Raw genomic sequence first — 12,448 nt, forward strand, 5'->3', positions numbered from 1 at the left:
TTAAATAAATGTTATATATAAATCCTATATACTTTTAAAGTATGTTAAATAAATCCAATAAATCATCAAATAAAAAAAAAGATATAAAAAAATTAAATATATTCAATAAAAATACAACTAAATTAGAAAAAAAATCACATAAATTGAATAATAACTTTCATAAAAAACGTAGAAATAATCGTGGTAATAATCGTATAATACAAAAAAATTATAAAAATAATGAAAATTATAAAACAAATTTTCAAATACCAACTGATTCTATAATTAAAAATATATATATTCCTGAAACTATTATAGTTTCAGAATTAGCGCATAAAATGTCGGTAAAATCATCAGTGGTAATTAAAAACCTGATGAAATTAGGACAAATGGTTACTATTAATCAAGTTTTAGACCAAGAAACCGCAATGATTTTGGTTGAAGAAATGGGGCATGTTGCACATGCTTCTAAATTAAATGATCCTGAATCTTTTCTGTTAAATGAATATAATAAAAATATTACAGCTGAATCATTAGTTAGAGCACCTATTGTTACTATTATGGGGCACGTTGATCATGGAAAAACCTCTTTATTAGATTATATTCGAAAAACTAATGTAGTATTTAGTGAAGCGGGAGGAATCACCCAGCATATTGGGGCTTATAATGTTGTAACAAATCATGGATCAATTACTTTTTTAGATACTCCTGGGCATGAAGCATTTACTGCAATGCGAGCTAGAGGAGCTAAAGTTACTGATATAGTAGTTTTAGTAGTTGCTGCAGATGATGGAGTAATGCCTCAGACACGAGAGGCAATTGCACATGCTAAAATTAGTGGAGTTCCATTAATAGTAGCTATTAATAAAATTGATAAATTAGATATTAATTTAGATCGTATAAAACAAGACTTAATTTCTGAACAAGTAATTCCAGAGGAATATGGTGGCGCATCCCCTTTTATATCTATTTCCGCAAAAACTGGTGTGGGTATCAATAAATTGCTAGAAAATATTTCATTACAAGCTGAAATTTTAGAATTAAAAGCTCCTGTTACAACTCCAGCAAAAGGGGTAATTATTGAATCTCGATTAGATAAAGGAAAAGGGCCTGTGGCTACTGTTTTAATACAATCTGGTACACTACGTTGTAGTGATATAGTCGTTGCTGGCGCAAGTTATGGTCGAATACGATCTATGTTAAATGAAAATGGTAAAAATATTCTTGAAGCTGGCCCATCAATTCCTGTGGAAATTCAAGGATTAACAAAAGTACCTTTTTCAGGAGAAGAATTATTTGTTATATTAAATGAAAAAAAAGCTCGTGAAATTGGTTTGTTTCGTCAAGGTAAATTTCGTGATGTTAAATTATCGAAACAAAAACTCCATAAAACGGAAAATATGTTTAATGATATTAATAAGGAAAAAGTAAAAAATTTATTAATAATTATTAAAACAGATGTTTATGGATCACGAGAAGTTTTAACAGAAAGTTTAAAAAATTTATCAACTGATAAAGTTAAAATACAAGTAATACATAATGCAGTTGGAAATATTAATGAATCAGATATTAATTTAGCAATTGCTTCTAAAGCAATAATTATTGGATTCAATGTGCGGGCTGATGCATCTACTAGAAAATTAGCTCAAATTAACAATATAAATATTCGTTATCATAATATTATTTATAATATTATTAAAGAAATTAAATCAGAAATAACGAATTTAATACCTTTAGAAAAAAAAGAAAATTTATTAGGATTAGCTGAAATTCGTCAAGTTATTTTGGTTAATAAAGTTAGTAAAATTGCTGGTTGTTATATTTTAGAAGGACTTATACGTCGTGATTCAAAAATTCGAATATTACGTAATAAAAATATAATTTGGACGGGAGAACTAGATTCATTAAAACGTTTCAAGGATAACGTTAAGGAAGTAAAAGCTGGTTTTGAATGTGGTATTTCATTAAAAAACTATAATGAAATAGTTATAGGAGATCGTCTTGAAATTTTCGAAGTTCATACAATTACAAAAAATATATAAATTAATAAATAAATTAATTAATAATATAAATATTAAAAAATAAATTTTAAATAAATAAAATGAATCAAAAAAAAAATACTTTAGAAAGATTATCTCGAATAGAAAATCAAATTCAACGTGATATCTCAGAAATTATTGCATTTGATATTCAAAATCCAATAATAAATATTATTACAATTACAGAAGTAAAAATAACTTTAGATTATTCTTATGCTAAAATTTTTTTTACAACTTTTAATAAAGATATTTCTATTAAAAATATTTTAGATAATTTATCTAAAGCTAAAAATTATATTCGATTTAAGCTTTCTAAAAAATTACACATTCATACCTTGCCTATTCTTAATTTTTTTTATGATAATTCTATAGAAAATGCTATGATGATATCTAAATTAATCGATGGGGTTTTAAATAAAAATACTAATAATTAATTTTAATATTTTTATTTTAATTAAATTATAGATTAAATATTGTATGCAATTTCATATTAAAAAAAATAAAAATATTATTCATGGTGTTTTATTACTAGATAAACCATATGGTTTATCTAGTAATAATGCATTAAAAAAAATCAAATATTTATTAAATGCTAAAAAAGTTGGTTATACTGGTACATTAGATCCATTTGCAACAGGTTTATTGCCTTTATGTTTTGGAGAGGCAACAAAATTTTCTAATTATTTATCTGAGGCAGATAAATATTATGAAGCTATTATACATTTAGGAATTACTACTGAAACAGGGGATATTGAAGGTAAAATCATTGATTTTAATAAAAATATTCCAAATTCAATAGAAATTATTGAAAAAATTTTAATAAATTTTCATGGAAAAATTTCTCAAATTCCGCCGATGTATTCTGCATTAAAATATAAAGGAATACCCTTATATAAATATGCTAGATCCGGTATAACCATAAAAAGAAAATTAAGATATATTAAGATATATAAAATTACAATAATCGATTACACTATTCCATATTTAACTTTACGTATACATTGTAGCAAAGGGACATATATACGTGTACTTAGTGAAGATATAGGAAAAATGTTAGGATGTGGCGCGCATTTAAAATACTTACGTCGCATTGGAATTGATAAATTAACATTAGATAAGTGTTTAAATATTGATACAATTATTAAATACTCAGAATATGAACGTATTTCATCATTAATTCCAATAGATATTTTATTATCATCATTTGGAATTATTTATTTATCAGATTTATTATCTAAACGTTTTTTACATGGACAAAATTTATTTTTATCTGATGAAAATATTTATATATTAATTAAATCAGGTTTTATTTCAAATAATAAAGTTCGTGTTTATAATAAAAAAAATTGTCAATTTCTTGGGATTGGTTTTATAAATAATTTTTTTTTATTAACTCCAGTTCGTCTCATTTCATTATTTTAATAATTATATTTTATAAAAATATTAACTAATTTTAGTATATTAAATTGATATTAATTTTATAAATTTTATGTTAAAAACAAAACGTTCTTTCAGGAATATAGCAATTATTGCTCATGTTGATCATGGTAAAACTACTCTTATTGATCATTTATTGCGTCAATCAGGAACATTTCGTAAAAATCAAAATATTAATGCGCGTATAATGGATTCAAATGAAATCGAAAAAGAACGGGGTATTACAATTTTTTCTAAAAATTGTTCTATTGAGTATAATGGTACTCGAATTAATATTATTGATACTCCTGGTCATGCTGATTTTGGTGGAGAAGTTGAGCGTATTTTATCAATGGTAGATAATGTTTTACTTCTTATTGATGCAGTAGAAGGACCTATGCCTCAAACACGCTTCGTAACACGTAAAGCTTTAAAACTAGGTTTTAAACCAATTGTTGTAGTTAATAAAATTGATAGATCTAATGCTCGACCAGAATGGGTAGTTGATGCAACTTTTGATTTATTTGATAAACTGTGCGCAACAGAAGAACAATTAGATTTTCCAGTAATTTATACTTCAGCATTACATGGTTACGCAAATGAAAATTCAAAAGCTCGTCAAGGTAATATGATTCCATTATTTGAAGCTATATTAAAATATGTTCCTGTACACAAAGATAATTCTAATAACCCACTACAATTACAAATAATATCATTAGAATATTCTTCGTATTTAGGAAAAATAGGTATTGGAAGAATTTTAAGTGGGCGTATTAAATCTCTACAAGATGTAGTGATTATGAATGGACCAGATGACAAACCCAATAAAGCTAAAATCAATCAAATTCGAGTTTTTAAAGGTTTAGATCGTGTATTAGTAAACGAAGCATTATCTGGAGATATTGTTTTAATTACTGGAATTGAAGAAATTTGTATTGGTTCCACTATTTGTGACCCAAGTAAACCAAATGGTTTACCAATGTTAAATATAGATGAACCTACTTTAACGATAAATTTTATGGTTAATAACTCTCCTTTAGCTGGGCGTGAGGGAAAATTTATTACAACACGTCAAATTAAAAATCGTCTTGATCACGAAATTAAGAATAATATAGGACTTCGTGTAACTCAAAATAAACATGATGATTCAATTTACGAGGTATCCGGAAGAGGAGAATTACACCTAACTATTTTAATAGAAAATATGCGTCGTGAAGGTTATGAGTTATCAGTATCTCGCCCGCGTGTAATTTTTAAAACATTAAATGGTGAACTGTATGAACCATACGAAAATCTTTTTGTAGATATTGAGGAAATTAATCAAGGTATTATTATGCAAAAACTTAATTACCGTGGTGGAGATTTAAAAAATATAGAAATTAATGAAAAAGAAAGAGTGCGTTTAGAATATCGTATTCCATCTAGAGGATTAATTGGCTTTCAAAATGAATTTATAACATTAACACGAGGAACTGGGTTAATAAGTCATGTATTTGAGGAATACGCGCCGTTTTACAATAAATCAAAATATGATTTAGGAAAACGCAGAAATGGTGTATTAATTTCTCAATATTCTGGTAAAGCAGTTGCATATTCTTTATGGAAATTACAAGACCGTGGTCGTTTATTTATTAATCATAACGATTTAGTATATGAAGGAATGATTATTGGTATTCATTCTAGAGATAATGATTTACTTGTAAATCCAATCAAAGAAAAGCAACTTACAAATATTCGTTCTTCCGGAAGTGATGAAGCTATACAGCTTATATCGCCTATTAAGATAACACTAGAATATGCAATTGAATTTATCAATGATGATGAACTTGTGGAAATAACTCCAAAAAATATTCGTTTAAGAAAACGTTTTTTAAAAGAAAATGAAAGAAAGAAAAAATTACATAAATTTACTTAATCAATTATTTGAAATATTTAAAATTAAAAAATTTTATAAATTTTATTGGAGATGGTGGGATTCGAACCCACGATACAATAAAACTCGTATGCTTCCTTAGCAGGGAAGTGCCTTTAGCCACTCGGCCACATCTCCGTTCATATATTTATATATTAAAATTATTTTTATAATATTAATAAGCTGTATAGCTTCATCACTTCCGGAAGAACGAATATTTGTAAGTTGCTTTTCTTTGATTGGATTTACAAGTAAATCATTATCTCTAGAATGAATACCAATAATCATTCCTTCATATACTAAATCGTTATGATTAATAAATAAACGACCACGGTCTTGTAATTTCCATAAAGAATATGCAACTGCTTTACCAGAATATTGAGAAATTAATACACCATTTCTGCGTTTTCCTAAATCATATTTTGATTTATTGTAAAACGGCGCGTATTCCTCAAATACATGACTTATTAACCCAGTTCCTCGTGTTAATGTTATAAATTCATTTTGAAAGCCAATTAATCCTCTAGATGGAATACGATATTCTAAACGCACTCTTTCTTTTTCATTAATTTCTATATTTTTTAAATCTCCACCACGGTAATTAAGTTTTTGCATAATAATACCTTGATTAATTTCCTCAATATCTACAAAAAGATTTTCGTATGGTTCATACAGTTCACCATTTAATGTTTTAAAAATTACACGCGGGCGAGATACTGATAACTCATAACCTTCACGACGCATATTTTCTATTAAAATAGTTAGGTGTAATTCTCCTCTTCCGGATACCTCGTAAATTGAATCATCATGTTTATTTTGAGTTACACGAAGTCCTATATTATTCTTAATTTCGTGATCAAGACGATTTTTAATTTGACGTGTTGTAATAAATTTTCCCTCACGCCCAGCTAAAGGAGAGTTATTAACCATAAAATTTATCGTTAAAGTAGGTTCATCTATATTTAACATTGGTAAACCATTTGGTTTACTTGGGTCACAAATAGTGGAACCAATACAAATTTCTTCAATTCCAGTAATTAAAACAATATCTCCAGATAATGCTTCGTTTACTAATACACGATCTAAACCTTTAAAAACTCGAATTTGATTGATTTTAGCTTTATTGGGTTTGTCATCTGGTCCATTCATAATCACTACATCTTGTAGAGATTTAATACGCCCACTTAAAATTCTTCCAATACCTATTTTTCCTAAATACGAAGAATATTCTAATGATATTATTTGTAATTGTAGTGGGTTATTAGAATTATCTTTGTGTACAGGAACATATTTTAATATAGCTTCAAATAATGGAATCATATTACCTTGACGAGCTTTTGAATTTTCATTTGCGTAACCATGTAATGCTGAAGTATAAATTACTGGAAAATCTAATTGTTCTTCTGTTGCGCACAGTTTATCAAATAAATCAAAAGTTGCATCAACTACCCATTCTGGTCGAGCATTAGATCTATCAATTTTATTAACTACAACAATTGGTTTAAAACCTAGTTTTAAAGCTTTACGTGTTACGAAGCGTGTTTGAGGCATAGGTCCTTCTACTGCATCAATAAGAAGTAAAACATTATCTACCATTGATAAAATACGCTCAACTTCTCCACCAAAATCAGCATGACCAGGAGTATCAATAATATTAATTCGAGTACCATTATACTCAATAGAACAATTTTTAGAAAAAATTGTAATACCCCGTTCTTTTTCGATTTCATTTGAATCCATTATACGCGCATTAATATTTTGATTTTTACGAAATGTTCCTGATTGACGCAATAAATGATCAATAAGAGTAGTTTTACCATGATCAACATGAGCAATAATTGCTATATTCCTGAAAGAACGTTTTGTTTTTAACATAAAATTTATAAAATTAATATCAATTTAATATACTAAAATTAGTTAATATTTTTATAAAATATAATTATTAAAATAATGAAATGAGACGAACTGGAGTTAATAAAAAAAAATTATTTATAAAACCAATCCCAAGAAATTGACAATTTTTTTTATTATAAACACGAACTTTATTATTTGAAATAAAACCTGATTTAATTAATATATAAATATTTTCATCAGATAAAAATAAATTTTGTCCATGTAAAAAACGTTTAGATAATAAATCTGATAAATAAATAATTCCAAATGATGATAATAAAATATCTATTGGAATTAATGATGAAATACGTTCATATTCTGAGTATTTAATAATTGTATCAATATTTAAACACTTATCTAATGTTAATTTATCAATTCCAATGCGACGTAAGTATTTTAAATGCGCGCCACATCCTAACATTTTTCCTATATCTTCACTAAGTACACGTATATATGTCCCTTTGCTACAATGTATACGTAAAGTTAAATATGGAATAGTGTAATCGATTATTGTAATTTTATATATCTTAATATATCTTAATTTTCTTTTTATGGTTATACCGGATCTAGCATATTTATATAAGGGTATTCCTTTATATTTTAATGCAGAATACATCGGCGGAATTTGAGAAATTTTTCCATGAAAATTTATTAAAATTTTTTCAATAATTTCTATTGAATTTGGAATATTTTTATTAAAATCAATGATTTTACCTTCAATATCCCCTGTTTCAGTAGTAATTCCTAAATGTATAATAGCTTCATAATATTTATCTGCCTCAGATAAATAATTAGAAAATTTTGTTGCCTCTCCAAAACATAAAGGCAATAAACCTGTTGCAAATGGATCTAATGTACCAGTATAACCAACTTTTTTAGCATTTAATAAATATTTGATTTTTTTTAATGCATTATTACTAGATAAACCATATGGTTTATCTAGTAATAATGCATTAAAAAAAATCAAATATTTATTAAATGCTAAAAAAGTTGGTTATACTGGTACATTAGATCCATTTGCAACAGGTTTATTGCCTTTATGTTTTGGAGAGGCAACAAAATTTTCTAATTATTTATCTGAGGCAGATAAATATTATGAAGCTATTATACATTTAGGAATTACTACTGAAACAGGGGATATTGAAGGTAAAATCATTGATTTTAATAAAAATATTCCAAATTCAATAGAAATTATTGAAAAAATTTTAATAAATTTTCATGGAAAAATTTCTCAAATTCCGCCGATGTATTCTGCATTAAAATATAAAGGAATACCCTTATATAAATATGCTAGATCCGGTATAACCATAAAAAGAAAATTAAGATATATTAAGATATATAAAATTACAATAATCGATTACACTATTCCATATTTAACTTTACGTATACATTGTAGCAAAGGGACATATATACGTGTACTTAGTGAAGATATAGGAAAAATGTTAGGATGTGGCGCGCATTTAAAATACTTACGTCGCATTGGAATTGATAAATTAACATTAGATAAGTGTTTAAATATTGATACAATTATTAAATACTCAGAATATGAACGTATTTCATCATTAATTCCAATAGATATTTTATTATCATCATTTGGAATTATTTATTTATCAGATTTATTATCTAAACGTTTTTTACATGGACAAAATTTATTTTTATCTGATGAAAATATTTATATATTAATTAAATCAGGTTTTATTTCAAATAATAAAGTTCGTGTTTATAATAAAAAAAATTGTCAATTTCTTGGGATTGGTTTTATAAATAATTTTTTTTTATTAACTCCAGTTCGTCTCATTTCATTATTTTAATAATTATATTTTATAAAAATATTAACTAATTTTAGTATATTAAATTGATATTAATTTTATAAATTTTATGTTAAAAACAAAACGTTCTTTCAGGAATATAGCAATTATTGCTCATGTTGATCATGGTAAAACTACTCTTATTGATCATTTATTGCGTCAATCAGGAACATTTCGTAAAAATCAAAATATTAATGCGCGTATAATGGATTCAAATGAAATCGAAAAAGAACGGGGTATTACAATTTTTTCTAAAAATTGTTCTATTGAGTATAATGGTACTCGAATTAATATTATTGATACTCCTGGTCATGCTGATTTTGGTGGAGAAGTTGAGCGTATTTTATCAATGGTAGATAATGTTTTACTTCTTATTGATGCAGTAGAAGGACCTATGCCTCAAACACGCTTCGTAACACGTAAAGCTTTAAAACTAGGTTTTAAACCAATTGTTGTAGTTAATAAAATTGATAGATCTAATGCTCGACCAGAATGGGTAGTTGATGCAACTTTTGATTTATTTGATAAACTGTGCGCAACAGAAGAACAATTAGATTTTCCAGTAATTTATACTTCAGCATTACATGGTTACGCAAATGAAAATTCAAAAGCTCGTCAAGGTAATATGATTCCATTATTTGAAGCTATATTAAAATATGTTCCTGTACACAAAGATAATTCTAATAACCCACTACAATTACAAATAATATCATTAGAATATTCTTCGTATTTAGGAAAAATAGGTATTGGAAGAATTTTAAGTGGGCGTATTAAATCTCTACAAGATGTAGTGATTATGAATGGACCAGATGACAAACCCAATAAAGCTAAAATCAATCAAATTCGAGTTTTTAAAGGTTTAGATCGTGTATTAGTAAACGAAGCATTATCTGGAGATATTGTTTTAATTACTGGAATTGAAGAAATTTGTATTGGTTCCACTATTTGTGACCCAAGTAAACCAAATGGTTTACCAATGTTAAATATAGATGAACCTACTTTAACGATAAATTTTATGGTTAATAACTCTCCTTTAGCTGGGCGTGAGGGAAAATTTATTACAACACGTCAAATTAAAAATCGTCTTGATCACGAAATTAAGAATAATATAGGACTTCGTGTAACTCAAAATAAACATGATGATTCAATTTACGAGGTATCCGGAAGAGGAGAATTACACCTAACTATTTTAATAGAAAATATGCGTCGTGAAGGTTATGAGTTATCAGTATCTCGCCCGCGTGTAATTTTTAAAACATTAAATGGTGAACTGTATGAACCATACGAAAATCTTTTTGTAGATATTGAGGAAATTAATCAAGGTATTATTATGCAAAAACTTAATTACCGTGGTGGAGATTTAAAAAATATAGAAATTAATGAAAAAGAAAGAGTGCGTTTAGAATATCGTATTCCATCTAGAGGATTAATTGGCTTTCAAAATGAATTTATAACATTAACACGAGGAACTGGGTTAATAAGTCATGTATTTGAGGAATACGCGCCGTTTTACAATAAATCAAAATATGATTTAGGAAAACGCAGAAATGGTGTATTAATTTCTCAATATTCTGGTAAAGCAGTTGCATATTCTTTATGGAAATTACAAGACCGTGGTCGTTTATTTATTAATCATAACGATTTAGTATATGAAGGAATGATTATTGGTATTCATTCTAGAGATAATGATTTACTTGTAAATCCAATCAAAGAAAAGCAACTTACAAATATTCGTTCTTCCGGAAGTGATGAAGCTATACAGCTTATATCGCCTATTAAGATAACACTAGAATATGCAATTGAATTTATCAATGATGATGAACTTGTGGAAATAACTCCAAAAAATATTCGTTTAAGAAAACGTTTTTTAAAAGAAAATGAAAGAAAGAAAAAATTACATAAATTTACTTAATCAATTATTTGAAATATTTAAAATTAAAAAATTTTATAAATTTTATTGGAGATGGTGGGATTCGAACCCACGATACAATAAAACTCGTATGCTTCCTTAGCAGGGAAGTGCCTTTAGCCACTCGGCCACATCTCCGTTCATATATTTATATATTAAAATTATTCAGTACTGTAAATTAGTTATATATAGTTTTTTTATTTTATCTTATTGTAAGATTCAAAAATAATCTGTCTTCTTCTATCTTAAAACCGTTTTTTTATAACTTAATTCAAAAATCCAATTATTTTTAATAAATACTTTTTAATTAAAATAATTTTATTTAATTTTTATTAATATATATCAATATTATAATAATGCGCTAGATATGTATAATCACCAAATCATATGTAAATATTTTGTATATCTGAACATTTAAATAAAAGATATGCGAAAATAGTAAAGGGGTATTTAACCTAAGGACACCTCCATACGTAATTTAGACCCTATTCAATCCAAATCATGATTAGTAGGGTAGGATTTAGAGACTAAATATATCGATTGGTTATAACACGGGTTATATGAAAAGGGATACGAGATTTATGAGAGGAGAGAGATAATTTTAAAGTATTGGTCTGAAGCGCGTAACGAGATTTCATATACCCTCGGTATTTTTTATTAAAAACGAGGGGGCTTAATCATCGAACGCACTATGGCTGCTTAAGCATATGGGGCATTTTCTGAGACCGGGTTAAGTGACTATTTTGACTAACCTAGAAGTCAAAGTAAACTCTTTTACCAAAATATAGGTAAACAAGTGAGAGCGAGTTGGTAAGCAGCTACAATAAAAAATATGTCGAGAGGTGTAGGCTTGAGTGGGGATGTGTGAGTATGAATAATGCCACAAGGAAGCTAAAAACACCAAAAAGATAACAGATATACATTGAACGCACTATGGCGTACGTTAAGCATATGGCTCATTTCCTAGGCGGGTTAAGGTGTCGTTATTTTTGACGTAACTAAATCATATTTAACTCGTACAATTATAGTAAACATGTAACATGTTTTGTGTACACTTACAAATAAATAATATTCTAAGTAGATTGATTTATTTGATATGACTAAATGTCGTAACTTTAAAGTACCTTACAAAGATACGATTTAACGCTTTTTATAATTTATTGTAAAAAAATTTTAATATTTTATAAACTGAATATATTTTCGAATTATTCTTAATTATTTTTTTAAATTTTAATCGAATAAAATTGTTTTTTTTATACTAATATCGGAACAATTACGCGTTCTACACACTATTAACGGCTTTTTATATTTATTTAATTATAATTAATGCGTTGCAATACAAACTTTTATAATAAAAGCAAACCTAACTATAACTTCTAGTTATGGTATAATAACCACTAAAACTATAATTATTAAAAGGATGAAACGAATAAGTTATACCATTATTCCATGAAAAAAAACCTCTTCATCTTAGATTTTAAAGAAACTGTCT

The 12,448-nt window shown here is 26.7% G+C and overlaps 4 protein-coding genes across 4 annotated transcripts; 3 read left to right on the forward strand and 1 right to left on the reverse strand.

The window, feature by feature from the left end:
* Positions 1–6: 6 nt before the first annotated feature.
* On the forward strand, positions 7–3,244 carry LOC103518990 (translation initiation factor IF-2-like). The gene has a single exon (XM_008484069.3). The coding sequence runs from the start codon at positions 42–44 to the stop codon at positions 2,019–2,021; it is 1,980 nt and encodes a 659-aa protein (XP_008482291.2). The 5' UTR covers positions 7–41; the 3' UTR covers positions 2,022–3,244.
* A 172-nt stretch (positions 3,245–3,416) lies between these two features.
* Positions 3,417–5,505, forward strand: LOC113471460 (GTP-binding protein TypA/BipA-like). Its single transcript, XM_026830627.1, has one exon. The coding sequence runs from the start codon at positions 3,508–3,510 to the stop codon at positions 5,347–5,349; it is 1,842 nt and encodes a 613-aa protein (XP_026686428.1). The 5' UTR covers positions 3,417–3,507; the 3' UTR covers positions 5,350–5,505.
* On the reverse strand, positions 5,446–7,310 carry LOC113471462 (GTP-binding protein TypA/BipA-like). The gene has a single exon (XM_026830629.1). It carries the CDS (start codon positions 7,219–7,221, stop codon positions 5,446–5,448), a length of 1,776 nt encoding a protein of 591 aa, XP_026686430.1. The 5' UTR covers positions 7,222–7,310.
* A 1,716-nt stretch (positions 7,311–9,026) lies between these two features.
* Positions 9,027–11,095, forward strand: LOC113471461 (GTP-binding protein TypA/BipA-like). The gene has a single exon (XM_026830628.1). The coding sequence runs from the start codon at positions 9,118–9,120 to the stop codon at positions 10,957–10,959; it is 1,842 nt and encodes a 613-aa protein (XP_026686429.1). The 5' UTR covers positions 9,027–9,117; the 3' UTR covers positions 10,960–11,095.
* The last annotated feature ends 1,353 nt before the right edge of the window (positions 11,096–12,448 follow it).

This window comes from Diaphorina citri, unplaced genomic scaffold (genome assembly GCF_000475195.1).
Source record: "Diaphorina citri unplaced genomic scaffold, Diaci psyllid genome assembly version 1.1 scaffold2470, whole genome shotgun sequence".
In the NCBI taxonomy this organism is placed as follows: Eukaryota; Metazoa; Arthropoda; class Insecta; order Hemiptera; family Psyllidae; genus Diaphorina; species Diaphorina citri.

What these genes read in the sequence shown, in the direction of transcription:
- LOC103518990 (XM_008484069.3), top strand. Translation starts at nt 42, where the DNA reads ATGTTAAATAAATCCAATAAATCATCAAATAAAAAAAAAGATATAAAA.
- LOC113471460 (XM_026830627.1), top strand. Translation starts at nt 3,508, where the DNA reads ATGTTAAAAACAAAACGTTCTTTCAGGAATATAGCAATTATTGCTCAT.
- LOC113471462 (XM_026830629.1), bottom strand. Translation starts at nt 7,221, where the DNA reads ATGTTAAAAACAAAACGTTCTTTCAGGAATATAGCAATTATTGCTCAT.
- LOC113471461 (XM_026830628.1), top strand. Translation starts at nt 9,118, where the DNA reads ATGTTAAAAACAAAACGTTCTTTCAGGAATATAGCAATTATTGCTCAT.